The sequence below is a fragment of the Chelonia mydas genome, chromosome 13 (genome assembly GCF_015237465.2).
Source record: "Chelonia mydas isolate rCheMyd1 chromosome 13, rCheMyd1.pri.v2, whole genome shotgun sequence".
NCBI classification, from domain to species: domain Eukaryota; kingdom Metazoa; phylum Chordata; order Testudines; family Cheloniidae; genus Chelonia; species Chelonia mydas.
In genome coordinates this window covers 2,315,156-2,342,964 of record NC_051253.2, presented here as the reverse complement: position 1 = coordinate 2,342,964, position 27,809 = coordinate 2,315,156, and the positions used below count along the sequence as shown (strand labels likewise).

At 45.5% G+C, this 27,809-nt stretch overlaps 2 protein-coding genes across 4 annotated transcripts in view; one reads left to right on the top strand and one right to left on the bottom strand.

The window, feature by feature from the left end:
• TM9SF4 (transmembrane 9 superfamily member 4) overlaps nt 1–12,229 on the top strand; it is a 28,165-nt gene extending 15,936 nt beyond the window's left edge. Inside the window, exons 5-18 of one of the 2 annotated variants that reach the window (XM_037915959.2) lie at nt 49–175; nt 1,993–2,116; nt 3,111–3,229; nt 3,442–3,553; nt 4,183–4,253; nt 4,747–4,879; nt 5,531–5,612; nt 5,702–5,777; nt 6,295–6,378; nt 7,265–7,440; nt 7,842–7,905; nt 8,688–8,807; nt 9,413–9,502; nt 10,035–12,229. In XM_037915959.2, the coding sequence (XP_037771887.1) occupies nt 49–175; nt 1,993–2,116; nt 3,111–3,229; nt 3,442–3,553; nt 4,183–4,253; nt 4,747–4,879; nt 5,531–5,612; nt 5,702–5,777; nt 6,295–6,378; nt 7,265–7,440; nt 7,842–7,905; nt 8,688–8,807; nt 9,413–9,502; nt 10,035–10,184 (1,528 nt within the window). In that variant the 3' untranslated portion in view covers nt 10,185–12,229. The remainder of the gene's footprint in view (nt 1–48; nt 176–1,992; nt 2,117–3,110; nt 3,230–3,441; nt 3,554–4,182; nt 4,254–4,746; nt 4,880–5,530; nt 5,613–5,701; nt 5,778–6,294; nt 6,379–7,264; nt 7,441–7,841; nt 7,906–8,687; nt 8,808–9,412; nt 9,503–10,034) is intronic. The other variant, XM_037915960.2, reaches the window with a different exon arrangement.
• Nucleotides 172–27,805, bottom strand: PLAGL2 (PLAG1 like zinc finger 2). Of its 2 annotated transcripts, XM_037915963.2 has the most exons (5): nt 27,669–27,805; nt 23,860–24,247; nt 22,294–22,889; nt 6,781–6,857; nt 172–1,554 (listed from the first exon to the last, which is right to left on the bottom strand). In XM_037915963.2, the coding sequence occupies exons 2-5, from the start codon at nt 24,120–24,122 to the stop codon at nt 1,531–1,533; spliced, it is 960 nt and encodes a 319-aa protein (XP_037771891.1). In that variant the 5' UTR covers nt 24,123–24,247; nt 27,669–27,805; the 3' UTR covers nt 172–1,530. The 2 variants fall into 2 exon arrangements, with proteins under 2 accessions (XP_037771891.1, XP_037771889.1); XM_037915961.2 differs by lacking the exons at nt 172–1,554; nt 6,781–6,857 and having other exon boundaries at nt 14,347–22,889; nt 27,669–27,802.
• Between the last annotated feature and the right edge of the window lie 4 nt (nt 27,806–27,809).

The following is a 27,809-nucleotide window of genomic DNA, read 5'->3' as shown; positions in this document are numbered from 1 at the left end:
TCGCTGCGCTGTGGGCTGGTTTGATTTGAAAATGTTGTGTATTTTCAGTATTGCTGATAACTTGCCTGTGGCCACACGGCTGGAGTTCTATTCGAATCGTGAGGAGGAGGAGAAGAAGGAAAAAGACGTGCAGTTTGAGCATGGATACAGGCTTGGTTTCATGGACAGTAATAAGGTAACCTGTGCTTGAAGCTTCCTGTATAAAGCCTCTGTGGGATCCCTGAAAAAGCCTGACCTGGAGAACCTTGTGGGCCTCCTTCAAAAAGTATAAAGTGCACCATGATGTTAGATGCTGCCACCAGGTGCGAGGGCTGGAACTGCTGCTGAATGGCCGTATGCGGACGGAAATATGGTATTTTAGATCCTCAGGCCTAGGCGATGTCTTCACTTAAACCACTACAGCAGCATAGCTGCCATGCCGCTGGAGCGCTTCAGGGTAGACACTCACCACAGGGATGGGAGGGTTTCTCCTGTCGCTGGAGTTAATCCACCTCCCAAAGAGGCAGTAGCTAGGTCGACGGAAGAATTGTTCTGTCAACCTAGCGCTGTCTACACTGTCAGCTTCGGTACGTCACTCGGGGATGTGGATTTTTCACACCCCAGAGCAAAGTAGCTGAATCAGACTAATTTTCTAATGTAGACCGGCCCTGAGGGAATGGAAAAAGGAGTTAGAGAAATGGTGTGGCCTATTGATTAGGGGACAGGGAGCCAGGGCTCCTGGGATTCATACGTAGCTCTGCCACTGATTCACCAGATGACTGTGAGAATGCTTTGGGTGTCAGCGTCCACCTCTGTAAAGTAGTGGTAGTTACTTCCCAGGAGTGCTGTGAGGATTATCTAACGCTTGTAACTTGCTTTGAGCTCCTTGTATAAATGCCACTGAGTATTTCTCACAGTATTTTTATTAACAAAAGGAACTGGCTGGAATACAATCATGGAGAGTGTATTAATTCAGTTTAGAGAGCAAAAATCAGAATTCACTTGAGTAAAATCCAATTGTTTAAGTGTGACGCAAACAAATATGCTTAAGGAGGTGGGTAAAGGGCATATAATAGTAGGGAAAATAAAAAGACATTGGTCAAGTTATAAGAACAGCCACCTGGCTACTTTGTGGAGATTTCAGACTTGTGTGCAGTTGTATGTGTAGTTTGCAAGCACAGTTACCATTATTGCATTGCATTTGCAGTGATTGCATGTGCCAATAGCCAGCTATGTGCCTGACTCATCATTTGTTCGTGCGCGTGGTGTAATTGTGTGTGCAGTTGCACATGCACTTCTGATCACTGGGAACCTATAAGCTCTTATGGATGAGGGAAGCCTTCTGTACTTTTATGGAGCTGCTGTGCTTTGCCCATGTATGATCGGGGATGCAGTTGCCTTGAAGAAGCATGTGACAGCGAGGACCCCCTGCAGTATGTGTATTTGGTGTACTACAGAAACATTGTAGAGCAGTAAGTTCAAAGGAGCACCTCTTGCTAGTGGAGTCGTACCATGCAAAATGCTGTTGAACGGTTGGCTGGATTCTGCCCCTTAGAAGATCGCTGGTCGCCTGATCTGAAATGGAGTGAAACATAGAATCATAGAATCATAGAAAATCAGGGGTGGAAGGGACCTCAGGAGGTCATCTAGTCCAACCCCCTGCTCAAAGCAGGACCAATCCCCAATTTTTGCCCTGCTCCCTAAATGGCCCCCTAAAGGATTGAACTCACAACCCTGGGTTTAGCAGGCCAATGCTCAAACCACTGAGCTATCCCAACATGGTCGTTCCTATTCTGATCAAAAGCCTGAGATAGTTACTGAGAAGAGAGATCCTGTTCCTTCTCTCTGAGAGCTCAGAGAGAAATAGAGTGCAGCCTTGCTGTGTAGCCCAGATTATCTGAGGCTGTTGGAGTCCTTAACCTTCTGGGGAATGTGCAGCTGTTGCCCCAGGTGTTGTCCATTTCTCCCTTGGGCCACTAACACTTTTTTTTTTTTAATGTCAATCTGTTTTAGTTCTACCTGCACAACCACCTCTCCTTCATCCTTTACTACCACAGAGAGGAGGTGGAGGAGAATCAGGAGCCCACCTACAGGGTTGTGCGGTTTGAAGTGATTCCCCAGAGCATTAAACTTGAAGGTAAATTATGTAGTCTATCCTGGCCTGTAAGGGTGGCAGCAGAGCTCCCTACAGTCACTGCCACCTGCATTGCAGGTCCAAAAAGGAACCTAAATCCCAGGTGGCAAGTTCCAGTTAAAAAGCAGACTTGGACATTGGACTGAGGGATTTTGAAATATGCCCCAGTAAATAAAAGCACCTGCTCTGATACAAAAGCAGTGGGACATGTGCTTGAAACTGAAATGAACCACATGAGAAAACTGATGAAAGGAAATATAATTTTTGCATAATTAACCTGTGCAACTCATTGCCATCAGCTTTCACTGAGGCTAACAAGGTTCAAAAAGACAGCAGACATAGACATTTATATGGATAAGGAGAACGTCCACGGCTACACTGGATGGAATTTTAAAAAATTTCTTAGATGGTATATAAGTCCACCTGTTTCAGGGCATGAGCAACTTCTTGCTGTTGGGGGTTGGAATGAAACTCTATGGGTTCTGTTATCCTATGCACCTTCCTAAGCAGTGTCAGATATCGGACCCTGTTGGAGACAGGGGATGGAAGTAAATGGACCTTGGTCTGATCTAGTATGCTAATTCTTATGATCCTGCTACCTCCCTGGGCATGGGAGGAGGTGGGGGGTTGATGGGTCTTCAGTGTTTCTGGTGGAGCTGAGGATCCACCTGCTTATTTCTCTTCCAAATGCCTGTCTTACGAGGCTCTGTCTCTATAGCCTCCATCTTTCCAGCTAAGGAGGGGCCTAGCCAGGGTTCCTTTCAGGGTGTGTGAATGCTGGTCGTTTATTGGCTGGAAGGATAGCTTTTGAACAATGCAGAGCTGCGCTCAGCCACCAAGGGAGGGAACTTGCTGTCCCCTCAGTGCATTCTGCTCTCTTCGGTAAGAACAAGACTGTGCCTTAGATGTCTGGGGGAAGCTTGATTGCCCTTCCCTTTGTGTGGCGGAGGGAAATGCTAATGTGGTACGTACAATGTGTGGATGTTTTCTCCTGTAGATCTGAAGGCAGATGAGAAGGGCACTTGTATACTGCCTGAAGCTGCAGGCTCAGCCCCTCAGGAGATAGATCCCACTAAGAAGAACCAGCTGCTCTTCACCTATTCTGTCCACTGGGAGGTGAGGGAGTAAGGAGGGACTTGGCTGACCTGTACCCTGGGATGAGGGAGGACCATGTGCTGGGCTCCAGAAAGAAAAGTGTCGTGGGTGTCCGTGTTGCAGACAGGGGAGTAATGAATGGTGCACGGGTACAGTGTGATGAGCAAGTAGGGGGAGCTGATGGCTTTTGGGGTGTCTTACCAGTTTCCGAACATGCTGTTCTGTTCCTCCAGGAGAGTGACATTAAATGGGCTTCTCGCTGGGACACCTACCTGACCATGAGTGATGTGCAGATCCACTGGTTTTCCATCATTAATTCAGTCGTGGTTGTCTTTTTCCTTTCAGGTGAGTGAGATCTTGGGGTGGGGGGTTAATCTCCCCATTGCTAGCCACTGGGGGTCAGGAACTTGTTTTAAACGTCAGGGCAGGTCTGAATTCCCAAATAGGAGCAGTAAACAAAAAGTATTGCCAAGGGTCAGTTTGTGTAAAACTCCCACCCCAGGCAGCACCTTTTGGAGTCAGCCCTTAGCTCTTGTTTCTTGTATGGTCCAACTGGACTTTGTGGTGGAGGAGTCCATTCATGCTTTGACTTCTGCCACGCACCGTGCTCACGAGTATTGGTGTGCAACTGTCTCTGCCCCTTTGAGTTCCACAGCTTAGTAGGGAGACTGGGAACAAACCTGGAAAGACAACATGGCCTTGTTTGTGCATCAGTACTATTCTTTGCCCTGAGGGTTTGATCCTGTGCTCGCTAAAGGCAATGGCAAAGCTCCAGTTGACAGTGGTGCAGGAGTAGGCTCTGGGAGAGCAGCTGAGTTGCCTAAGTCATGTCGCTTGGGACCACGCACAGAAGGAATGAGCCAAGGAACTATGAGTCTGAGTTGTGCTTCTGTAGCATCTGGGAGAGTAGCATGGCAGGGTTACTTGGGAGCCTTATAACAATGTCTCATTCACTCTGGGTTTGTGTGTTTTAGGTATTCTCAGCATGATCATTATCCGCACTCTCAGGAAGGACATTGCCAACTACAACAAGGAAGATGACATTGTATGAAATGTATCTATTCTCCTGGGGGGGAGCTGTGTAAAACCAGAACATGTGGGAAGGGGCCCTTCTCTGAAGACTCGATGCACTTCCCCCACCCCCACTTTGTTAGAAGCACTATTGAAGGTGGGAGGGGCAGCTCTGTAATAAACTGATGGGGAGGATAGGATGGTTAGGTGAGCTACTGATGCATTCAGCAGCTGAGCTGCTCAGCCAAGCTGCTGGGGGATCGCTACCACTGACTTGATTAAACTCTTCCAGACTTACTGAGTAAGTAATTAGCTCATTAAACACATGTCCTCGTATGTGACAGTCCAGATCTAAAGCTGTGTTTAGAGACCTTCAGTTTAAAACCCAAAAAGAATGCAGGATCTCTTGTCAGAATGATGGAATCCCTGAAAGGGAATTGGTGTTGGGAGAGTGTGACATCCTGAAGGAGCCTGTGTTTCCATTTGGGTGATAAAATCTTAATGCCCCTTTTCTGGTTTTGCTACAGGAAGATACAATGGAGGAATCTGGTTGGAAACTTGTGCATGGAGATGTCTTCAGGCCTCCACAATATCCCATGATTCTCAGCTCGCTACTGGGCTCTGGAATTCAACTCTTTTGCATGATCCTGATAGTTATCTGTGAGTATCACCACTGGGTTTGAGCAGCCTTAACAGGAGGGGAAAGAGAATTATCTGACTTATATAGGCGTGATCACCAGCAGAGTTTCAGCAGCTGGTGGTACTTGCCCTTGTCTTGGTTTGAGCCTCTTCATTTGCTGGCTATGTCCTGTTTCAGGGCAGATTCAGACTACAGAGCCATACTCAGTAGTTCCAGGTTTGTAGGTGCCTTTCCCTAAGGAAAGAACCCATATTTTTCTATGTAGTGTCAGCTGGTTTTGAGTGGTTTGGATGCTGGGGTCCACCTGTAATCTGAGAGCTCCGTGTTGGGCTGGCTGGTGGGGTTGTGGGCAGACTCTAAAAGGTAAAGCACACACTGTCTTCCTGAGCTGCACCTGTTAACGTGGTTAGAAACACTAAGAGGTTTGACATGTATTGCTCCTATTTGAGACCAAAGCCTTGGCGCTACTTGGAAGGGTCTTAACTCCCTCCTTGTCTCTGGTCACCAGAGGCTGTTGGTCTCAGGAATGACCTGAGAAAACAAGTTCTGTGTGGGAGGTGAAGCGATCCCAGGCTGCTGAATCTCCATGGTGCGAACCGGGGCTCCTCTAGTTAGTGTTCGCTGGAGCACGTCCATCGGTTGCCACCTTTCTCTTGTGTTTTGCTTTGCAGTTGTTGCCATGCTGGGGATGCTGTCACCTTCTAGCCGGGGCGCCCTGATGACTACAGCCTGCTTTCTCTTCATGTTCATGGGGTAGGTGTGTCTCCTGCCCTTATGCTGGGATGCTGTTGCCTGTCAGGTAATGGGAGATAACCTAGCTTCTCTCCTGTTTTCCATCCCAGGGTTTTTGGTGGGTTCTCCGCTGGCCGTCTTTATCGGACGCTGAAAGGCCACAGATGGAAGAAAGGGGCCTTCTGTGTAAGTGACTCTTGGAGTCTCTTTGCCATGTTTTCCTAAGGCAGAATACACTTGTTGCTTTTGGTAGCTGTTAAGCATCCTGCTGTAGGCATTGCTGGGCAGGTGGGCATTGGCCAGCTGTATCCTATAGAGAGAAGCTGGGTATGAGGTTGGGGTCCTGGCAGCTCTGTGCGGGTAAATCCTGGCAAGAAAGAGGTCTTTTGGGTATGGATCACAATAAAGCAGAAGGGCATGGGGGTAGGATCTCAGGCATGCGTGAAGCAGAGGGGTATTTTTTCTGCACCTAATTTACCCCAGTGATGGGCGCATTAAGATCACCTGGGGCAGTGATGACCAAACTTTTTGTCTTGTGCTCATGCCCCCGCCCCCTTTTACTGGTAATGGAATGTGTCCACACACACCCAGGCCAGGAGGGGTAGGAGGATGCCTCTGGGGGGGCATGCCCCACAGATTGGGGACCAGTGACCTGGAGGATAACGAGCTCCCACTCTCTTTTAACATGTGCTCTTTCCCACAGACGGCAACCCTGTACCCTGGTGTAGTCTTCGGTATCTGCTTTGTCCTGAACTGTTTCATATGGGGGAAGCACTCCTCTGGAGCGGTATGTACCCACTTCTCCTTGCAAACCTAGCTGGGTAGGGTGCTCATAGGGTTCCTGGGAGGGCACTGAATCTCTGGGTTCCTCTAGTTTATGGAGGTGTCTGCAGTCAAGAGCTGGGCCTGTAATGGTGAGTGTTTCAAAGCAGGTTTAGGCTGGTGGGGTCTGGAATGCTGTTTAAGGGAAGTGTTCCAGCTGCAAATGCCCTGGTGAAGGGACTCCCCTTGGCTGTGCACGTTGGGAGAGCGACAGTCTGACAAGCAAACACACAAAGGCAGGAACAGTTTAAAAAAGCAAATAAGTGCATGTTGAAAAGGATCTGCCTGCACACCCTGAGGTGTTTTGAAGCTGTCCCTGGACACAGGTGGGATGTGAGGAGGGCTCCAGGGAGAGGTAAAAGAATACCTGAACCTCAGGCAGGGTGGAGCCCAGACCAGCTGCATTTCCAGCTGTAGCTAAGATGCTGCAGGGGAGGTTGTTACCTGTGGGAAGATGAGAGAATGATAGATTAGATAAAACTGGCTGCTGTGGGACACAGCCTCTTGGATTTAGGTTCTAATTGCTCTGTCCTGTATGGTCAGTACTGAGTTGCTGTCTAAAAATGGCCAGAGCCGGAGTTCCTCCAGGATTCAGAGGGACTGGGGGTATCAGGATCTTCAGTTGTGGGGGAATCCATGCTCCCAGAAACAGAGCTAATTTAAAGCCAGAGTGAATGGTGGAATCTAAAGCATTCCCAGGATGTGACAAGGAGCCACCTCTGGTCCCTCACTGACATCCCGTGGTTGGTTGGTGAGCTGGACTTTGAAAAGCCTCATCTGATTGTTGGCACTGGTGAATTTAGTGGGTAGAATTGCTAGGACCCTAGTGGTGATGCTTGCTATGGTTCCAGGTTCCTTTCCCCACCATGCTGGCCCTGCTCTGCATGTGGTTCGGTATCTCCTTGCCCTTGGTCTACCTGGGATACTATTTTGGATTTCGCAAACAGCCATATGATAATCCTGTGCGGACCAATCAGATTCCAAGGCAGATCCCGGAGCAGAGGTGGTACATGAACAGATTCGTTGGGTGAGTTGCAAATGTGTAGTAAATCTGGTAGTTTATTAGACTCCAAGTCCCTCTGCCCACTGTACAAGGCAGCCATCTGGTGGTCTCTGGACATCACAGGTGAATTGTAGGTGTGTGGGCTGCCCCTCCCACTGCACTCCACTTTACTCATTGAAACATTGTGCTGCTTAGAGAAATAGTAAATGTACCGTGGTCTGTAGCTTAGTACCTCCTAACCGCCTACCTAATGAGATTTATGAAGGCCAAGAAAGCAGGAATTGCTCATTTTAATTAATTGTGAGAGACTTATTCCAGCAGTATCCTTTGACCCTAAGTGTATCTGGGTTTGGGTGGTGGTTTTCTAATCTTTGAGTAAAGACAGTCATGTTTTGGTGGTAACAGAATTTCTCCCTCACTCATAGGATTCTTATGGCTGGCATTCTCCCTTTTGGAGCCATGTTCATTGAACTGTTCTTCATCTTCAGTGTAAGCACCAAATCCACCTCTTTTTGAAATAAGAATCCTACCACTGCTGCATTGTGCCTTTAAGGAGAGAGGGGTTATCCACCTGGAGTAGACCTGTCTTGGTGTGTGCATGCCAGGAGTGGGTAACTGCTTTGCTGCCCCTCTGGGGCCCTGTGAATGGGAAGCACTGGAACGTAGGTCTTCCAGGCTGTTTTCTTGCTGGGACTCTTGGAAGATGTCGTGGGTTAGATTTGATCCTATAGAATCTTCTTGGGTTATTCTTGGCTAAGGACAGCCAGGGTGAAGGGATGCCTCACAGTTGCTACAAAAATTAGAAACCACAGGTGTGAAGCTTTTCAGAGGAGACCATTGCAGTTCCTTCCCATTTCTCACCTTCACATGGAAGTGACCAGAAGAAACTACAGGGGTCTTGTTACTGTGGAGAACAAAGACCTGCCCCATGAGCAAGAACCCTTATCTTGGGAAGGAAGGTGTCACCATGGTGGCTCTTCCCACCTCATACTGTGTCCCTGCGATTGCTTGGCCCCTTTCCCTCGACTTTTCAGAGTCCAGGCAGCTATTTCTTGCCTAGCTTTGTGAATTTGCTCTTCCAGCCTAACGCCTTTCAAGGCATGTTGTAAAGTATACCAGGCTTCATGTATCTGCTAGACCCACCCTAGCAGTGAGCAAACCACTTACTGTTGCTTGGGTCAGCTGCTATGAAAAGTTAGATTGTCTATTGATTTGCACCAGCGTCTTCTGGTGCAGTGTTGTGTGAGGAACTTATACTGTCTTTGTTTCAGGCGATCTGGGAGAACCAGTTCTATTACCTCTTTGGCTTTCTCTTCCTGGTTTTTATAATCCTGGTGGTATCCTGCTCCCAAATCAGCATTGTCATGGTATATTTCCAGCTCTGTGCTGAGGTGAGACATACCCCGTTGCAGTTTCAGTAGCGATCTGTGAACAGACCTTGTGTCTTTCAAGAAGTGCTATTACTTGATTGTTACATCACTGCAGAAGCCTAGTCTGCTGATGTGAGGCCCAAGCTTATAAGGTGCTGAATGCCCTCAACTCCCACAGACTTCAGGGGGTGTGAGGTTGCTGAGCACCTTGCAGGATGGGGCCCAGACTCTTCCTCAAAGGAAGCTGCAAAGGAGAGGTTCAGGGAGACTCGTTTCAAGTATAATTTGTTCCTGGAGAAATACCTCCAATCTGCAGATATTTGTGGGAGAACTCTGTCTTGTTTCCCATGGCATATGCCACAACAGGGGCCTGGCAAGGGGCTGGCTTTCTGTTTCATTGTTCATTATTTGTTCTCTGAAATACTTAAGACAATTTGGGAATGATTCATAGTAGTTTCTTCTTTGTAAGATGAATGAATCCCCAAACGGTGGTAACCTGCCTGCCTCGGGGGATAATTCCTACCCCATCTGGACCAAGGAGGCACTGTGGGTCATGTGTACCTAGGAGCCCAAGAGGGAAATGAAGTCCTTGAAATAATGCAGTCTCTGTCTTCTATCCCTGTCAGGATTATCGCTGGTGGTGGAGGACCTTCTTGGTGTCTGGAGGATCTGCCTTCTATGTACTGATTTATGCCATCTTTTACTTCGTGAATAAGGTATTGTCAGTCCCCGCTGTGTAAAAGCTCTATCTTCCCTAAGGGCATAGTAGACTTTGAAGAGAGAATACTTATTTGGTCATCTGGTTCTAGTCCATCCCCCCTGCCAGTGCATGGCTGTTCTCTGCAGTATCGTTTTTCGTTCATTGTCTAGTGCTCTTTTTTGTGCCTCTAGAGATGATTCTGTTAATTACACTATTCAAGTTCAAGAAGGTTCAGGTACTTGGAGACTCCGGTCTGTGCTCCATCCATCTGTGGGGAATAACATTTGCTTAATGTTCTCAAACCCTGCCTTGGGGGGATCATCCCCAGCTGGGGTGAAAATCCCAGCTATGACTTGGAGGGAGCTCCATCCTCTAAGGGGGGAGGAATTTAGCTTCCATGTCCAACTTATCCAGTGCTTTCTTTTCTCACTCTGCTTCCCCCGACCATCCTCTTTTGGAAGAGGAATAGGCCATTGACTGAGCTGGGAAGTTGACTCTTAACATCACTTTGTATTAAGGCTCACTTTGCTTTTTCTCATCTATTCTAGCTGGATATCGTTGAGTTCATTCCCTCCTTACTCTATTTTGGCTACACTGCTCTCATGGTCCTGTCTTTCTGGCTCCTCACTGGCACCATTGGCTTCTACGCAGCCTACATGTTTGTCCGTAAGATCTATGCTGCGGTGAAAATAGACTGAAGATGCACAGACTCAGCACAAAGCAGACACCTCTGTGTGCATTTCCTCCTGGAAAGGAAGAGGGGGATCCTTTCCCAGTTCTTTTAAGCAAACAAAACCCAATGGGGGAGTGACAAGAGAAATAAATAACTCCTACTCATTTTGGAATGTAACTTTTGGCACAGCGTACATGGATTCTGGGGCTACTTCTGGGGGGAGGGGTGTGTAGATACCTTGCATTTTAACTTTATTATTTTATTCCAGTTTTGAGGGATTTTTAGCAGAAAAATACCCCTCTATGTAAGTAAGCCCCTTTTTTGCTCATTCATTCTTTTGTTTGTTGAATAACGAATGGATTTGAGACAGCAATGGAAACATTTGTGAAACTTTTTTTTTCAGCCCTTATGGCACTTGGGTTCAGGGAGAGTCTTCAGACCAATAACACACAGGGTTTGTCTCCTGCTTTGGTTCTGCTTGGAAGAGGTGGAGGGTGCTTCAGTCCATGGTGAGCTAGGAGGATCTCAAAGGCTTCCCCTGCATGATTGCGTCTGGCATGCTTTGACTACAGTGATTTCAGTTCCAACTGGTTTACAGTTCCATGGAGGTGCCATTCAGAATCCGGCAAGTGCAATTTCACTCTGAGAGGGCTTGAGAACCGTAACCCTCTGCATCATTTCTCCCTCCCCCTACTTTTGGACAGCGTATAACATCCCAGATGCATAAACTGGAGGGGCTCAGAGGAGGGCAGGAGTGCTTCTCTTCTGGAATAGCTGAGTCACCTTTCCTGGCAGCATGAAGAAGCAGAACATGGGAGTTATACCAGAGCAGCGTAAATACTTGTTGATTCTAGAGCACAAGGCCCCGTACCCTGGAGAACATTTATGAGATTGCCACATGGTTTTGTTCCATTAATTTCTTTGGCCATCTAAGGAAATGGGACAGCCCTACTAATTAGGAGAGGCCTCTGAGGTTAGATAAAGCCCTATGTAGCGAAACTCATTACTGTGTTGCTTTAGTGCCAAGAAATCTCTGCTTCATTTTGGGGACATGTCTACTACAAAGTGCATAATGGCCAGGGGGAGATGGAGTGAGTGGTTCCTGAGGATTTCCTCCCACTTCTGTTTCTTAAAGGGGAGGTATACATCCCACTTATTCTGTCTCTTGGCTGGTCCTGCTCTCCATTCCTGTCTCCTGTTCTCAGACACTGCCTCCTGGGAGCAGGGAAGATTCACACCTCAGTAACCTGTATTCCGCTCTTCGCTACCAAATGTGATGAGCCCTCAGGAATAGCCCAGGAGTGCTACCTTATAGGGGATTCCTCCTTTCCCATATCTGGATGCCTGGCTCTGGCCATGGGAGGCGCTTTTAAAAATACATTTGAATTTTTATTTGACTCATTTAAAACAAAACTATGGCCGCTGGCAAATCTAGGCCCAAATTGTAGTGAAGCCTTTCTCCATCCCCAGATCTATGGGGTGACTTTAGTCAGAGCTATAAGAATTCTTTTTATTTCTTCAACAGGACAGGGGAAAAAAATCTCCAAATATTCTGCTCTGTCACAGGCGACAGTGATACGATTTAGACAGAACAGACGTGACTCCAAACAAAACCTCTCTCTGTGCTAACAGAGAGTCACACATATTGGAGGCTTTCTGTACCGTGGGTATCACCTTAACAGTCTGCACTGGGGCTGTGTAAATGGTTCTGACTTTTAATGGTGACCTTTTGCTCCCCAAGCAGGAAGAATGGAGAACTAGAATCCCAAACCATTCAACTTCTTCTCTGCATTGCTTCTCACCTAATAATCTTCAGTTACCCAGCCCGGAATCAAGGATGAAAAGGGGGCGGGGGGTATGGGATACACTAGTTGTGTGGGATCCTTAGTAATCTCTAATTTGAAATATCTTTCTCTCTCAGATTCTGGTTGATTTCCTAGTGGAGAGTTTCAGCCCGCATTAATTTCTCTCCCCTCCCTCCCTCCTGTTTTTTTCTGTATTCTACTTTGTATTTTTAATTAATGTATGTATTCTGTGTCCTATTGTAAATAAATATTCCATCGTCCTGTTGTCCTAGTGTCCTGTGTAAGCAGCCTTTCATGGTCTTCTCTCCCATAACATCTGTTTTGACCCGATCTTTTGTTCTTAAGACAATAAAGCTTGTTGTGTAATTGCAATAGGAAGTACAATGCAAATCTACTTAGGGAGAAAACCTCACTTTATTACTCCAGCAAACTTCACGGTAATGTTTAGGCTCTTCCTGGTGCAGCATGTTCTTCATACTGAGGGGAACTGAGGCACAATCCTGTCTCTAAAACATGAGTTGGGGTTCTTGGCTATGGTACTGACTTCCTGTGTGATGTTAGTCAAATCACTTAACCTCTCTCTGCCAGTTTTGTCAGCTGTACAATGGAGAGGATACTCCTCTGCCTCCTATGGTTGGGGTTAAGGAATTAGGCATCGCATTTGTAAAGTGAATGAAGATTTGATGGAAGAGCTGTTTGAGTTCAGAAATATTGTGGCAGCATGGTGCAGGCATGTGAAATTATTAAAGCAGCAATTTCACCCTAAATCTCAGTGCCTGGCTAGGCAGGGGCTGTCTTTTCACTCTTTGGCCAAGTCTCCCAAGAGTATCCGTCCCCAAAAGAGGAGAGCTGGATCTCCATCTTTAGCTCTGATTACTGTGGTGGTGATGTACAGACCCTACAGGGCTCACCACAGACTGACTTAGGAAGTGGTTAGGAAGTGACAATTTGTCTATACAATGAACCTGGGCTGGGCTGAGCTGTACAACATAATACGTGAAACTTTGCAGGAAGAAAGGAATGTCGAGCTAAGAAATTAGATCTGCACCTGAATTCCTGCATAGATCAATTAATGGTTTGCTTGGATGGTAGTGTGTCAGTAAGTGGCAATCTGACTCTTCTGTTGGGGTTTCGGCAACATTGTTTAGCCTGGAAAACAGCAATTTGAAGTCTAGGAAGTGACTAACCCAGGTTTTAGGTTCATGAAGAGAAATTTCTGAGAGGATGCATGGTTCCTCCCACATTCCCAGTTATTTTGTCTGGATCTGGGCACAGTTGTTGGGCTAGTGAAGCTTTTAAGAAATGCAGACCACTTTAGAAGTCTCTGGAGAGGAAAGGTGCTGGATTCTTCACTTCCATGGAAATCCATGGTTCATTTGTAGAGCTCTTAGCTTCTGCTGAGGGAGGACTGTGTAGGGTTTAAAGCAGAATTAGTTCCAGGCTTGTAGGATCTATTCCTGGCTCTACCAATGAGTTGCTGTGTGTGGCTGTGCAAGTTACTTAGGTGAGACCAGTGACCCAGGGAAGCTATGTAAAATGGAGATGACACCCAACATGGGTACTGTGAATCGTTCGTGTTTGAAGTGCTCTTAATAGTGCCTTACATGTAAAGTATTATTTATGATACCATAGCTGTTTAACTTGGTGCTTAAGGGATTGCCCTCTAGTAACTTCTGATTCCTGACTTAAAAGCTTCAGAAGAACCTATCCGTTTGTCGCCATATCAGTTTATCGCGTTACCAACAAACTGTCAAAACGAGGTTGTCGCTAGTACTTTTAACAGGGATTTTTTCTGAGAAGCGTTACAGGTTCTGTCTACACTACAAAGTCAAGCAGGCTGTGGACACCAGCTGCTGTGGTTTAGTGTGGCTGTATGACCTAAGCGTATTTTAATCTCATTCAGTACTTGAGTACAATTCCAGCCTACACTACAAGTTGATACTGCATTGATAACGGTGTTATAAACAGGTTCCTGCTCTGACTGATTTTGTATAGTATAGATGGGGGAATTAGCTAGCATGCTTCCTTGAAAGTAAACAAAAGTTTTGTTCACTCTGGTCAGGAAAATGGTGCTAAAACCTTAATAGCAGCAACAGTCATGTTTCAACACTGCTGGTAGCTATAGCTTTAATCAAGTGGCCAGGGTGTTTAAATGTAAGCCTCCAAAATACTGTATTCTTTTCCCTTCATTGATACAAGATAAACAGAACCAGCCCCATAGAGACACACACAAGAGAACAGCCTTTTTATCCATTTGCTCAGACATACTCCATATATGTGAAGGCAGAAATTAAAAGTACATCCAGATCCATGTTGAGAATTGGAGCTTTGTGATCTACCCTGGGCTTCAGCCTCTGAGGGAAAAAGTGCAAGTTCAAGGCAGACAGTTCAAACGTTTTTAATAAACTTCATTATAAAAAAACCCTTTCATCTTGGACTTAATTCTGTAAGACAGTGGAAAAGCTAATTTAACAGAGATGAGCTGTACATTTCCTAATGGCACTTGATATTTTACAATTTAAAACCTTGTTTTATATAAAGCCCAAAAATACTCCTATAAAAAGAGGTTATTCACTGTGTGTAAAAAAAAAAAAAAAAAAAAAAAAAAAGTGCTAGAAAGTTTCTTTAAAAAAATAATCCAGCTGTAAGGAGGGGAAGCTGCTGGCCTTGACAGCTGTGGCTGTAGGAATGGAAGTTGGGAACTTGTGCTCTAAAAGTGCAGCATGGAAAAGGTTGAGTTGCATCCCTGGAAAAAGAAAAAAGATGCTGACTCCCTTCCACCCCAGCTACAGTAGAAGAGAAATTCCAAGTTGCTGCTTTCGGAAAGGGGTGCTCCCAGCCTTTGGACCAAATACTGCCCTCGGAGGTCCCACTCCTGTGTATTGGAACCCGAGGGCAGAATTTGTTCCACTGGTGACAAAGTTCACCCTGACTTGAAGAGGATCCTCAGCCTGACTTTGCCATAGCTGTGAAGGCCACTGTAGCTTTTCCTCCAGCCGCAGGTTCAGAGCTTGAATACTTCGAGGGGTGAATCTGGGTGGCTTCCAGAAGTTCCCTGCACTCTCCCTTTTGTCACCACCCAGTTTTTGAACCTACACTAAGGCAAATTTCATTTTTTTTAGTTAAATATCCTTGTTAAAGTAAAATATTGATATAAATGTTACAAAAACTTTCTAAAACAGCTCCTAGTTATTAGGGAAAACTACAAAAAAAAATCAAGAACTTAATGAGGCACTAAAAAGGGGGTGGGGAGAACTCATAAGCTCAAGACATGAGGCTTCCAGCATAAGCAATCGAATCTGCTATGCAGACTTCAACATTCAGAAAGAACCTGAATTTCAACTCTTTCTCCAAACTTGCCAAAGGCTACATCTCTCAGCAGGATGTGCTGGTGAATTCCACAAGTGGAAACCTTAATGGTACATTACCTTGAAAAGGAACAACAAAATGCAGAAAGAAATTGGGTTTGCTGGTGCAGATGCCAAATGTGAACTGGTCTTTTCAACTGGATATTTAATTTAACTGGGACCCATTCTCTGAGTGACATGTTGTGGTATTCCTGTACTGCAGAAATTGTTTCACACAGAGCTTTCCCTTTATCATCTCAGCATATCCTATGCAATAGACCTGTTCTGATTTTATAGCTTTTTCAGGGTAAGATGCAGTGCCTGTGCTAATCATTAAGAATACAGCAATGGAGTGGAAGAATTTGTTAAAATATGCTTGTCTTAAAAAATAAGGAAGTTCAGATGCTTTCACTTTGAGGGTTGTGCAACTGCCCTGTTTAATAAATGAAAATAAAATCCCAAATTCTCTAAGTTTTCTTCTGTCAGGCTTTACGTTTCCTGCTCACTTCCACTGGTTTCTCTTGCTGCATGTTGTGAGAACATAATTTAAAATGATTTCCATGTTTTCCAAGTTTTGTGTTCACTTTGTAAATGCGGCTGGTGGGAAGCAAGATTGCATGGGTGGGAGAGGGACATATACAGCATACAAAAGAACTGAGCACCTGCTGTCATGTATGAGGAGATACGGCTCAGATTTTTTTCTTAAGACTGTACATATAGTTTCAAGTACCCTATTAGTAACATAGGAAGCAAAATGTACTTTCAGTTAGAAAACTAAAAAAATCCCAAGTAGTAAATTCTTGTGTGTTCTCCATTTTGAAGGTCTAATATCCTTGGTGATCAACTCAAAGGGTTTTGCTGAACCTGCCTTTATAGAGAGGCGAGGAAGTGAATAGTAAGAAGCAGTCTATGCAAGTGTGGGGAAGAGATGGCTCTGGGTATTTAGATGGGATGGTTGTACATTAACAAACTGCTGTGGTAGGTAAGAGCTCTCGCCTTTGCTGAGGCTGATGGAATGAGAATCATGCCAAAACAGTGTGACTCAGAGCACAGCTGGATTCTAAACAAAGGTACTGGTTTGCAATCTGCTGGCATCCTCAAAGAATAAAGCAAGCCCAAAACAAGATGAGGAAATGAAAGTCAATCTATAGATTTAAGGTAGACAAACACAAAATCATTATTGGGCAGTATAGTGAGAACCTGGGACAGATCTAATAACATTGGAAAAACAGGTCCAGGACTGGAAACGAGGGTGTCCTGTGAAAGGAAAGAACGCTTAGGTATTATTACTGACATATGTCTTACCTAGTGCTTTTTCATCTATTGATTTCAAAGCACTTTACAAAGGAGGGAAGTATCCTCATTATACCCATTTTACAGATAAGGAAACTGAGAAAGAGAGAAGTGATTTGCTTGTGGTCACCCAGCAAGTCAGTGGTAGATCTGCAAACAACTCAGGTCTCCAGAGTCCTAATCCAGTGCTCTATCCACTAGGCAACACTGCCTCTCAGCACAGCATAAAAATCAAATGAGCCGTATTCAGAATCCCAGGTATCAGCCTTCTCAGTGCAGAGATTAAAATATACGTCAGAGGGGATTAAAATGATGCAAGTGGCTGTAGGAGCAGAGATGAAGAAATATTGACCAGCTAGGATGGAAAGACCTTTTTAATGAAACAGTCCTGTGCAAACCATTTCACTATAAGCAGGTTCCACTCTGTTTTGTGGGAGAAGTGCATTTATAGTGTGTTAGGGAGATTAATCAATTTGTACAGTAATCTGTTTCCAGGATAGAGCATTCTGGATACTAGGCGCCTGATTGGTGCAGGATTTGTGTATGCAAGCCCAATAAGTCTAATAACTGTTGTAATTTAAAGAGACTTGGGGTGACAATGTTGGACTATGGGCATAATTACTGAGATCATTACGGAGAAGAAAACCACCTACAATCTGGGTCAACTGAAAATTATTATCAAAATGTGGTTAAGGGGGAACCTGAAGAGCAATTAACTACTAAGAGTCAGCCCATGAGAGAATCAGTGGGTCTGGAAGGGAGTAAAAGGGATGACCAGAGTGTAGGAAGACTGGGAAAGCATCTTAAATGATTTTTTTGCACCAGTCATCTTCACAGAAAACAATGGGAAATGCCTTCTGCAGGATTTTATTTTTCCAGGAAGTGAAGCTGAAGAAGCAATGTCAGAAAGGAGTGATGGGGAAACTCCAGAATGAATTACACCAAGTCACCTAGAGAGCTGCTGTTCACCTGTCAGTGCTGAAGGAATTAAAAGAACAAAGAGCTGTTTCCAAACAGAAGTAATCAAATCTACCATCTACTTAACCTGGAAAAGAGGATGAACAGTGAGGTGATTTTCCAACATTATTCAGGTTAAAGAGCAGGCCCTATTATGAGGCACCCAAGAAGGACCTAGCAAAACCAGGTAAGTCACTAACATAGTGGGAGATGAAATTCAGCATAGACAAATGCAAAGTAATGGACATTTTCTTCCTATTTACACTACCTGCACACAGAAGGGTTCTTGAACCAGCTGTAACCCCTCAGGAAAAAGATCTAGGTGAGTGACATTCTCCCAGTTCTAGAAATCTGAGCCTGGGGAGGACTAGGAAGCCCACCTCCTTGGCAGTGCAGGGTTATTCCTTACTGTATGTGTACTAAAATTGAGCCAGTTTGGTCTGAAACATCTTAACTTCCATTGGGAGACTGACGTCCTTCCTGCTATTCAACCAAAACTTTCCCTTTTATTTATTTAACCTTATTTCCCCCCGTGTACTATCCTCAGTAATTCCTCTCTCTCTCTCTCTCCTAGGTCTTTTAAATTTGAGGGTCATTACATGGTGTCTATTTCTATTAATTTCTCTTTTAAAATGAACCCCTCCAGCCACTTTCCCATTTTAATTGCTTTCCTCTGAAACTCAATTTGTCTATGCCCTTCTGGTATACAGTGGTGTCCATAAACCATACAGTATTCTAGGACACAGCATGATCAGACATGGTGCAGGGCTGAAGTCAAGAAATTGATTCATGGGTTCTATCACTGAGCAAGCCAAATGTAGATTCTTAAAAGGCACTTCTGAACTTTTGATGTTGACTTTAACCTCTGTCTCATTATCCCTATTTTATATACGGAGCAAATGATATTCAGTTGTAAGTGGTAGGAGACATACGGATGTAAACCACTACATACATGCCAGTATAATTATTACAGATGAGGTCTTCCCAGTTATAGATATTGATTCCTCTTATGAATTGATGCTTTGCTTTATCCAGTCTAAAATCCCACAGTTTTTCTGTCACATTTCTTTGTAAACATACATCTAACTTGCCGTCCTCTATCACCCCTTTAGTCTTTTTCACAATATTGCTTTCCAAATATCTCCTCTCCAATTTATTTCCCCCAAGATGTTTTAACTTGCATTTGTCCTGCATGAATCTCATTTAGCTATTTCCCATCTATTTAGATCTTTTGCATTATTTCTGTGTGCGCAATGTTGGCATTTTAATCTTATCTGCATACTTAGTGTCTGATCCTATATCCATTGAACTCAATAGGACCTGTTATGGGTCAGGATGAATCTTTGCATCAAGTTCCCAATGTAAACAGTTGGTTTGAGTTCCAGACTTGCTTTCCATTAATATATTCCCTAATGTTGGTTAATCATTTTATATATGAACATGCTTGTAAACTTGCTTGCTAGAATAGCCATGGAAAGCAAACCAAGTGGTGCAAAAACTAGTTAAATGAATTCCATTGATTCTTTGAGAGAGTATTTGTAGAAAATGGAGGCATTTGCCTGGCTGTAGACTTGGCTACCCCTGAAGATATTTCAGTGAAAACCTCTTCTCAAAGTACAATGAAGACAAAAAAACACCAAAAGAGAATCCAAATGTTAAAAATATAGAGATGAGGAAAAATTATGGCTGCACTGCATAAATCAAAATAACGCTTTCCGTTTTGATCACCAAGTTTTTTCCCATTTTTGCTTTTGTTTTAAAAAATATATATATGTTAAAAAAAAGACAGGAATCAGACTTAAAGTGAAAGTGTGAAACTAATTTGGAAAGAGAAAAATAGGAGACATGACTGAGGTATTTAAAAATAATGAATGGTTAAGAGAAGACCAGCTGAGATCCCCCTATTTACTGTTTCAAATAAAAAGAAGGCACTTGCTGAAATTTGAAAGGCAACATTTGAAAATGGATAAAAGGAAGTACTACTTTTAATCCATGGAAACTCATTTCACAGGATATTGCCTGAGGTAAAAACTTACACTGATATGAACGAAAGTAGCATTTGCAGTTTCACTGGCTAAATTTTAAATGACAAGGTCTATCACTCCTTATGTTTCAAGGTTTAGCTGGTTCACCAGTTGGGGTTAGGAAGACATTACTAAAAACTTATAGGAAATCCTTGAGTAAAGTGGAGGAAGAGCCAGGCCGATGAGCAAATGAAACAGAACTAATTGTGCGCTGTGGGTTTGAGACAAATGGCTGAAGATAAAAGGAAAAACTGTGTCAGCTGAAGTGAAGAGGGAAAGAAGAGAATGCAGGGGGACAGTAACTGACTTCATTTACGGAGTTACGATAACAGGACAGAGGTAGGTCTCTATTTTGGGGGGTTTGTAAAGAGAGATGTTGGTAAACTCCCTGGGTTATCTTAGCCTGTTATGCTCCTACATGCTGAGGTACGAAAAGCTGCATGTCTGTGTTCATAGATGTGCATTAAAATATAGCTGGATTTAAAATACCCAAGATTATGGGCTACTGAGCATGATGTGAACAGGAGACTATGCGGAGCCGATCAGACTAGGAGTCCACTGACCCTTAAAAGTCTAACCTTTTTGCTATCAGTAGGTGGAGATCCCACAAAGGAGAACTCAAAGTCTGTAGATGATGGGTAGCAAGGGAAGTGGAACCCAGGGTTCAGGGGGTATGGCAGGAGAAAGGAGGAATAAAAAAGGCCCACAACTCCAGGCTGGAGGAGAGGAAGGGGGACTGTAATCCCAGAGACCTCAGCTATTGTTAGGACAATTAGTGTTGGGGAAACAGTTCAAATACAGTGACTAAGTGTAAACAAAACTAGGGCCAGTTTTGTTTTCTCCTGACTCCTGCATGCTATCACCCCACTGTGGAGGTCAAAATGTGTCTCCTGACGCTGCTTTGTGGATCAGCCAGGAGGGCACTGACCCTGGCAAATGGTGGCAGAAAAGATGTCAGCTCATACACTGTCCTTCATCTCCATGCCTAACCTATGGAACAGAAGCCCAGAGATCACTCCCAAACCTGGGTCTCCTGTAAGACAGCACTTGATGCTGCCAGCTACTAGCTCTAACCCTTGCTTTTTTGTGTGCTTTGGTTTCCAATATAGAGGCAGGATCTGTGTGGTTGTGGTGTTTTTAAAAGGGCTCACTTCATACACCACGAAAGTGAGCCAGATGTCTAAGTTGCTCCATCCCCCTCTGACACATATGGGAAGTCAAAGGGAATGTGCAAAGAACTACCATTTAAAATGGCAGAGGCTGAAGTAGTCCAAGTCAGTTTATTTTCCCCATGGGGGAAAAATGTGACAAGTGAAGAAGAGAAATCAGTGCAACCTGACTTCATTGTGTAAACAGTATTCTAGCTACACCAGATGTACACTGGTGTGTCCTATTTTTGTAATGACGGAAAGAGACTCATGTTGTGTTTTTAAAAAAAAATTCACTGGAATGAGTCTAATCTGATGGCTCTGCAAAAAGAAATGAGGTGCTCTGCATCCATCGTGTTGATACTATCATTATCGCTTAACACTGATGCAAAATGGCATGAGCTGTGTAGGTGATGAGATGGGGGTAACGGGGAAGGACAGCTCTTCTCCTGTCTGTTCCAAATGGGATAGGTCTCTGGACTTGCCCCTCCTCTTGATTCACCTGCAGGTACTGGCTGTAATGCCAGGATTGCAATGTGGTAACACAAAATGGAAGTTGGACTCTTCAAAAGGTTACTCCAAGTCTGCCCAAGCTGAAACAGCCCCAACTCCTCAGATTCAATCCCTTCCCAAAGAGGAACAAGGCTCCAAAACCTCAGGGAAGGTCAGTGCTAAGTGTGGCTCCCGATTCACAGATTAAAAATTAGAAAAAAAAAAATACAGCTGAAACCTTTTCACTCTAGAGGACTGGGACATGCACAGGGATATCTGCTGTTCCAGTCCACAAGTGCTCCCTCCAGACACCAGAATCGTCCTGTCTGAAACAGCTTTCAAAAGCTTTCACATCCCAGCAGAGAAGTACAAGAGTTGTGCATTTTTAGGGCTCTCCGAGCAAGTATTAGCGGAAGACCCGCTAACCAGTGCCACAGTCACCTTATTGGAATGCCTGGTGGAAACGTGGCAGGGTGGTTGTGCTCAAGCTGGAGGTGAAGACGGGGGGTAATGAATGAAGGGGACCAAAGTTCAGGGAGCCTCCAGCTCCGGGAGATTCTTGAGGTTGAGGTTGCAAAGTGGTAAGCAATGGCTGGGTTTCCCCCTGTGAGTAGCCCATGACCAGCCCCCCTGATGACACAGGTGGGTTACATGGAGGAAGATTCAGGGGGAGGAAGCCCAGAAGATGAGAAAAATCCATGTTAGCAGCACAGAGAGCCTCTGAAAGGTTAGCAGGGCTCTTGGAAAGCAGAGTCTCGTCCAGAGTTACTGGCTGAGGTGAGGAGGACTGAGGCTCACCAGATGAGAGAGACAGACTGCCAGGAAGCTCTGACAGAAAGCTCTCCACCTCTGCTTTGGGTAGTTTCTCAGGTAAATATGAGGTAGATCCGAGCTGGTACTTCGGAGGAGGTTGTGGTGGGGAGGAGATAGGAGAAGAAGATTCCAGAGGATAACTCATTCCCATTGGAAGAGAGTTGGGAACCAAAGAATGGGGCATCCCTGAACTTGGCATAGCTTGGAGGTGTGTACTGTACATGCCCATAGGCAGCATGCCAGGAAAGCTCTTACCACTCATCATGTCTCTGGATGCCATACATAAAACTGGACTCAACTCTTCTTTCACTGCTACAGCTGAGCTGCAGCTTAGGAGACCCAACATGTCAACTGGCTCTGTCTTGATCTTCAGCAATTCTTGGGAGTGGCTCTTCTTCATGTGCCTGGTCAGGTGGTCCTTCCGCCCAAACCTCTGAGCACAATACTGGCACAGGAAGTCCTTCCGCCCTGTGTGCACCACAAGGTGTCTCCGCACATCTTTACGTGTGTAGAAGCGTCTGTCACAGTGATCACACGAGTGCTTCTTTTCCTTTGCTCCACCAGATGCCCTCCTGGAATGAGCCTTGAGGTGTTCCAGGAGGACCTGAGTGTTCTCAAAGGTCTGCAGGCACACTTTGCAGCTCAGATCACCACTGGCAGCTGCATGCATAGCCAGGTGTCGCCTGAAGCCTAGTTTGGTGTTGTAGTTCTTCCCACACTCAGGGCAGTGGAGGGCTTCCTTGTTGGGGTCATGAGTCTGCAGGTGATTGCGGAGATGGTCCTTCCGGTGGAACATTTTCTCACAGTACATACACTGGTGAGGTTTCTGGGCAGAGTGTGTGGCCATGTGCCTTGTGTGAGGAAAACAGAGAAGGAAAGTTAGGATAGTGTTCAACCCACAGCACAGTAAGTGCTGCTTTTGCAAGCTCTCCCCCTGCTCCCTCCAAAACTTTTTTGTTTAAAATCTCGTGTGAAATTTTAGCTTTTTAAAGGGGTTGCATTGACAGCACTAGAAGCACAAGTCCTCCATCCACAAAACCAGTAAAGGATCATGGGCAATAGCATTTCAAACTTCCCTCACAATGCCCTTTAAGTTGCTTCAGTCCTGACAGAAGGCATCACATCTACACAAGTATACTTTAGTCTTCCATTCAGTTCTTGCCTTCTCTACTGAGCCTGCCAACCAGGGTAACTAGCTAGGGCCAACTTTGGTAGTTTTTGTGTTGGACACTTGTCTGTTGGGGACTGGAGTGAGACCAGCAGTGCATTTCAGCAGCAGCCAGCAGAGGGTGGTAACCTTTTGTCACTACCAATTTGGGTTGAATTCTTACTTGAAACTCAGATGGATTTTCTTTACCCTCTCAAACCTTAATCCATCCAGCCTATCTTCACAGTGAACTTATTTAGCAAATTTAATGATCCCATCCCATTCTTCAGCATGAAGTCTGGCTCTTCATGGCTGACTACTAAGTGGGAGAGAAATGGTCTTTGTGATTAAAGCACCAGACAAGGATTTGAGACCTGAATGCTATTCTTGGCCTTCTACTGTTTGCTTTGTAAGATTAACTTGTGTGCCTCAATATCCTCATCAATAAAACAGAAAATACTTATCCTGGGCCTTAAATTTTAAAGTAATGTGAGGTCTTCAGATGGAAGAGGCTAAAGAAATTTGGTAACGCCGGCACTTTACTTGCAAGGTAACAAAGATTTTCCCTCCTCCACCCTGTCACTAGATATGACAAATCCCCAGTGTAGTGGGATTCTCTCTGTCCTATGAGGGGAGAGAACTGTTAATTAGAGGCACTGAGCATAGTCACCTACCTATAGAGCTTGTACTTGGATGCAAAGGCCTTCCCACAGTGCAGCTGAGGGCAGTTGTAAGGTCTCTGCTCCGTATGAGTGAACGTGTGAGTTCTCAGCTTGTCCACATTGGTAAAGGAGGTCCCAGAAATTTCACATTGGCACTTGCCTTGACTTTCAGCCTCTCGACCCCTTTGCCTGGGGACTAATTTCCAGCCTGTCTCCTCCTCCTCCTGCTTTGCATCTTGAATCCAGGTAGGAACACTGGTAAAAAATGCCGTCATGGCAGGCCTAGTAGAACAGGGCCATGTTAAGCAGAACTCGTACCTGTTGGTGACTTGCTGTTACACTGTCCCAGTATAGCTGGAACCTTTGCAATGATATGACTTTAACAGCAAGAAATCTTCATCTGAAACAACAGAACAGGCGGGGTGAGGGTACTGCATCGTTCTAGCTGCGCACCCAAATGGGTACAAACATACCTTAGCAACAGCCTGCATGAAGCCACTCATATTATGCTGGTCCACTGACATAAGAAATTCTCCTATGTTTCTCTTGATTACATTTTGTTCTGAATAAACACAATACAACATGGCCTGGTACAAGGGATTGGTTTGAGAGTGCTTCCACTCTGGTAAAATCTGGATGGGAGATTCACCCTGCTAGCCAATCATCCACTCTGTGAGGAGAAATGTTCCTAATAGGCTGGAGCATTCTTAGCACAGAGGGCTACCAAGGAGAGAGAGAGAAAGTTATTCTCCAGTCTCAGGTCACCTTCTCACCAGTCCTCTTCCTCCCTTAATCTCATGGGGGTCCTAAAGGCACTTGTACTAATTTTTTATGAATAAAATGAGGTGAGGGTTAGAACTTTCCCACGTAACAACCATTATCTGATCACATAACTTAAACTACTGTATTAAAAGTCGTCATTGCTGCCTGGTGAATTCATTTCCTCTGAACATAGTGGCTGGCCATGCCTCTACTCCTGTAAGCTTGTCATCTTTTTCTCATCTGCTTCTTCAAGCTAACATCCCCTCATCATCCTAGTCCCTTTCTTCATATATTTCACTCTTTTGATTTGCTCTTGGGCTTTGCTGGGCTTCCCTTCTTGCATCATCTGTCGCAGAAATTCCACAATTCAATTATTTATTATTTTTGGTATTCTACAGCTGCCTAGCAGTTGGGTGAGCTGACAAAAGCAGCTCCCGTGGAGCAAATATGTGTTTCTCTAAGTGGTTCAATAAGACAAGCACATATGACTCTCTGAGGGAGGCTGCCTCTGTTTCAGAGTTTGACTAGTCTTAGAATTTTCTTTCCACCATACATGGAATTGTTCCTGGCTATCTGGATCAACAAGCCTGCTGTAATGACAGACAGCCCCCCTTTTATAGTCTGACCTGATCTTATACATCATCATGGGCAGTCAAAACATCTGCTTTTCAGCAAAACTACACATTTGACAGTATTCTTATGGATCTATGGATTTTCTGGTTCCTCTTGGAGGGTTTCTGCTAGTAGATTAAAACTCTCATGGATTTCTCACTACAGCTCTAATAGGAGATTTGTCTCCAATCTGTCCCCTCTTTTAACTTCACACTGTTGCCTGTACATCTCCACAACCTCATGTGGCAGGGAAGGGTTAACTTGAATGGCTGTTTTTACCAAAGTCACAGTGGAGTATATCCTCCTCCTTTAAATTTAGCAACATGAGAAACTCTTCTTAAAATAGCATCAAACTCTCTAACCCCTTCTCAATGATTGCATATGAGGGAGGAACTTTGTACCCACACATCAACAGCAGTGCCAGATGTGGGCCAGATCTGCAGCCAGGAAGGGAAAGATCCAGTCCTTCTGTTAAGACAGAGCCCCAGTGAACATTATAAATAGATGAGACAAGAACTGGCCCTGGATACAGGATGAAGCCATGACACTACAAGTAGTTCCCTCAGACAGGATGGAAAATAGTAGGAATGGGAGGACTCCAGGAGAATTAGTATCTATAAGCATGTTTTGAAGTCATACTAAGAAAATTAGTTTTTATATAGCTTGAAAACTTTACCAGACACCTATTAGACAGACAGAGAATACAAAAGAAGCTTAGGTACCCCAATTCTAAAATCCAGTAGCAATGTGCTGTTCCCCCCTCCTCTTTCCCAATGTGTTCAGGAATCCCACATTTCATGTCAGCTACTGGTTGGCAGGTGTCCCATTATTTTATCTTCATGAAGATATTTATACACTATAATTGTCATCTTTCAACCTTCTTTTTGACAAACTAAACAGACTGAGCTCTTTAAATCCCTCACAAAAGCATTTTCTCCAGCTCTTGAATAATTTTGTGCTCTTTTCTGCACCCTCTCATTCTTAAACATCCTTTTTAAAATATGCACAACAGAATTGTCTGCAGTGTTCTAGTATCTGTCTCACTAATGCTGTATACAGAGGTCAAATAGCGTCCCCTTACTCCTAGTCATTATACCTTGTTTATACATCAAAGGAATGCATTAGCCCTTTTTACCACAGTATCACAGCAGGGCTTATGTTGTTTGCTTGTCCACTCTCGACCCTGAATCCTTTTCAGAGTCACTGCTTTCCAGGACACAGTTCCCCACCATCCTGTAGGTATGACCTGCATTCCTCGTTCTTAAATGTACACTTTACTCTGGCTGTATTAAAAAACACAGTTTATTGAAATGGGGCCAGTTTACCAACCAATCCATATTGCATTGTGTGGCAGCCGTGTCTTCCTCCGGATTTACCACTCCACCAATTTGGGTGTCATTAGAAAATTTTATCAGTAATTTAGTAGTCACTTCCACATCATAGATGAAAATGTTGAACAGCATCGGACCTAGAACCGATCGCTACAGAACACCATTTAAAACACCTCCAGCCGATGATGATTCCTCGCTGACAAATACCATGAAGCTATCAGTTCTTAATCCATTCAACATGTGGTTTACTGATCTTGTATACTGCTTTTTTTTTAAAACTGAAATGCCACGCAGTTATAAGTTAAATGCCTCACAAAACTGCATATATTACATCTTTATTAATAAATACTACCTCCCTCACCGTGCCTATCTAGTTACCTTCATCAACTCAACTCCTTCCTCCCTTCTCCCAAAGAACGGAATCAAATCTGACAAGGCCCGTGTCCCATAAAACCATGTTGAACGTTGGCTGGCATTTAATTATATTCCTGTTCTTTAACGTTTACACGGCCGAGCCCATGCCCAGTGTCCCGGACTGGTGGCCGGCTGACCAGCCCCTCCGTTACCACCTGCTCCTCTTACACAGCGGGCACAACGCCTGGGAGAGGCCAGAGGGCAGAACTGAAGCGGGGGCTGCGTGGCCGGAGATCCGACAGGCAGCCGGCGCTGGAGCGGAAGAACGGACCCCGGGGCGAGCGGGACGTGAAGGCTGGCCACGGCGGCGGGGGGCCGGGGCCGTCCGCCGAGCCGCGGGGCCGGGGCCATGGTCGGGCTCCGGCGAGCCACGAGCTCTCTGCGCCCCCGGCCCCGCCGCAGCCCGGAGTCCAGGCCCACCCCGGGCGGAGCGGGACCAGGGCAGCGGCGTGGAGGCGGATTCCCCGGCCCGGGCTCGCCGCAGGCCGGCGGGGCTCTCGCGCCGCCCAGGGAAGGGCTCGGGGCTCCACGGCCCGGGCTCGGGGGCAGGAGGCGGCACCGGCTCCGCGCGCGGGGCTCCCCGTCCGCCACAGCCCCGCGCCGGGGGGGGTCCGGGCTGGCCCCGGCTGCCGCGGGGAGCCGCCCGCTGGCGGGGGGCGTGGCTTGGCAGGCTCCTCCCCTGCCCCCGGTCCCCGCACTCACCCCGTTCCCCCGGGCCCCGCCAGGCTCGGCTCCGGCTCAGGCCCCGGCGGCCCCATTGTGCGGGGCATTGTGGGAGTGACGCCGCGCTCGCTCGCTCGCGCTCCTTCCGCCTCTATGGTGCCTTTCCCCCCCCCAGCCTAG

What these genes read in the sequence shown, in the direction of transcription:
- PLAGL2 (XM_037915961.2), bottom strand. Translation starts at nt 24,122, where the DNA reads ATGACGGCATTTTTTACCAGTGTTCCTACCTGGATTCAAGATGCAAAG. An exon ending in TCCAAGTACAAGCTCTATAG is followed by an intron (nt 22,890 to 23,859) that starts GTAGGTGACTAT and finishes TCCTCACACAAG; the next exon opens with GCACATGGCCACACACTCTG.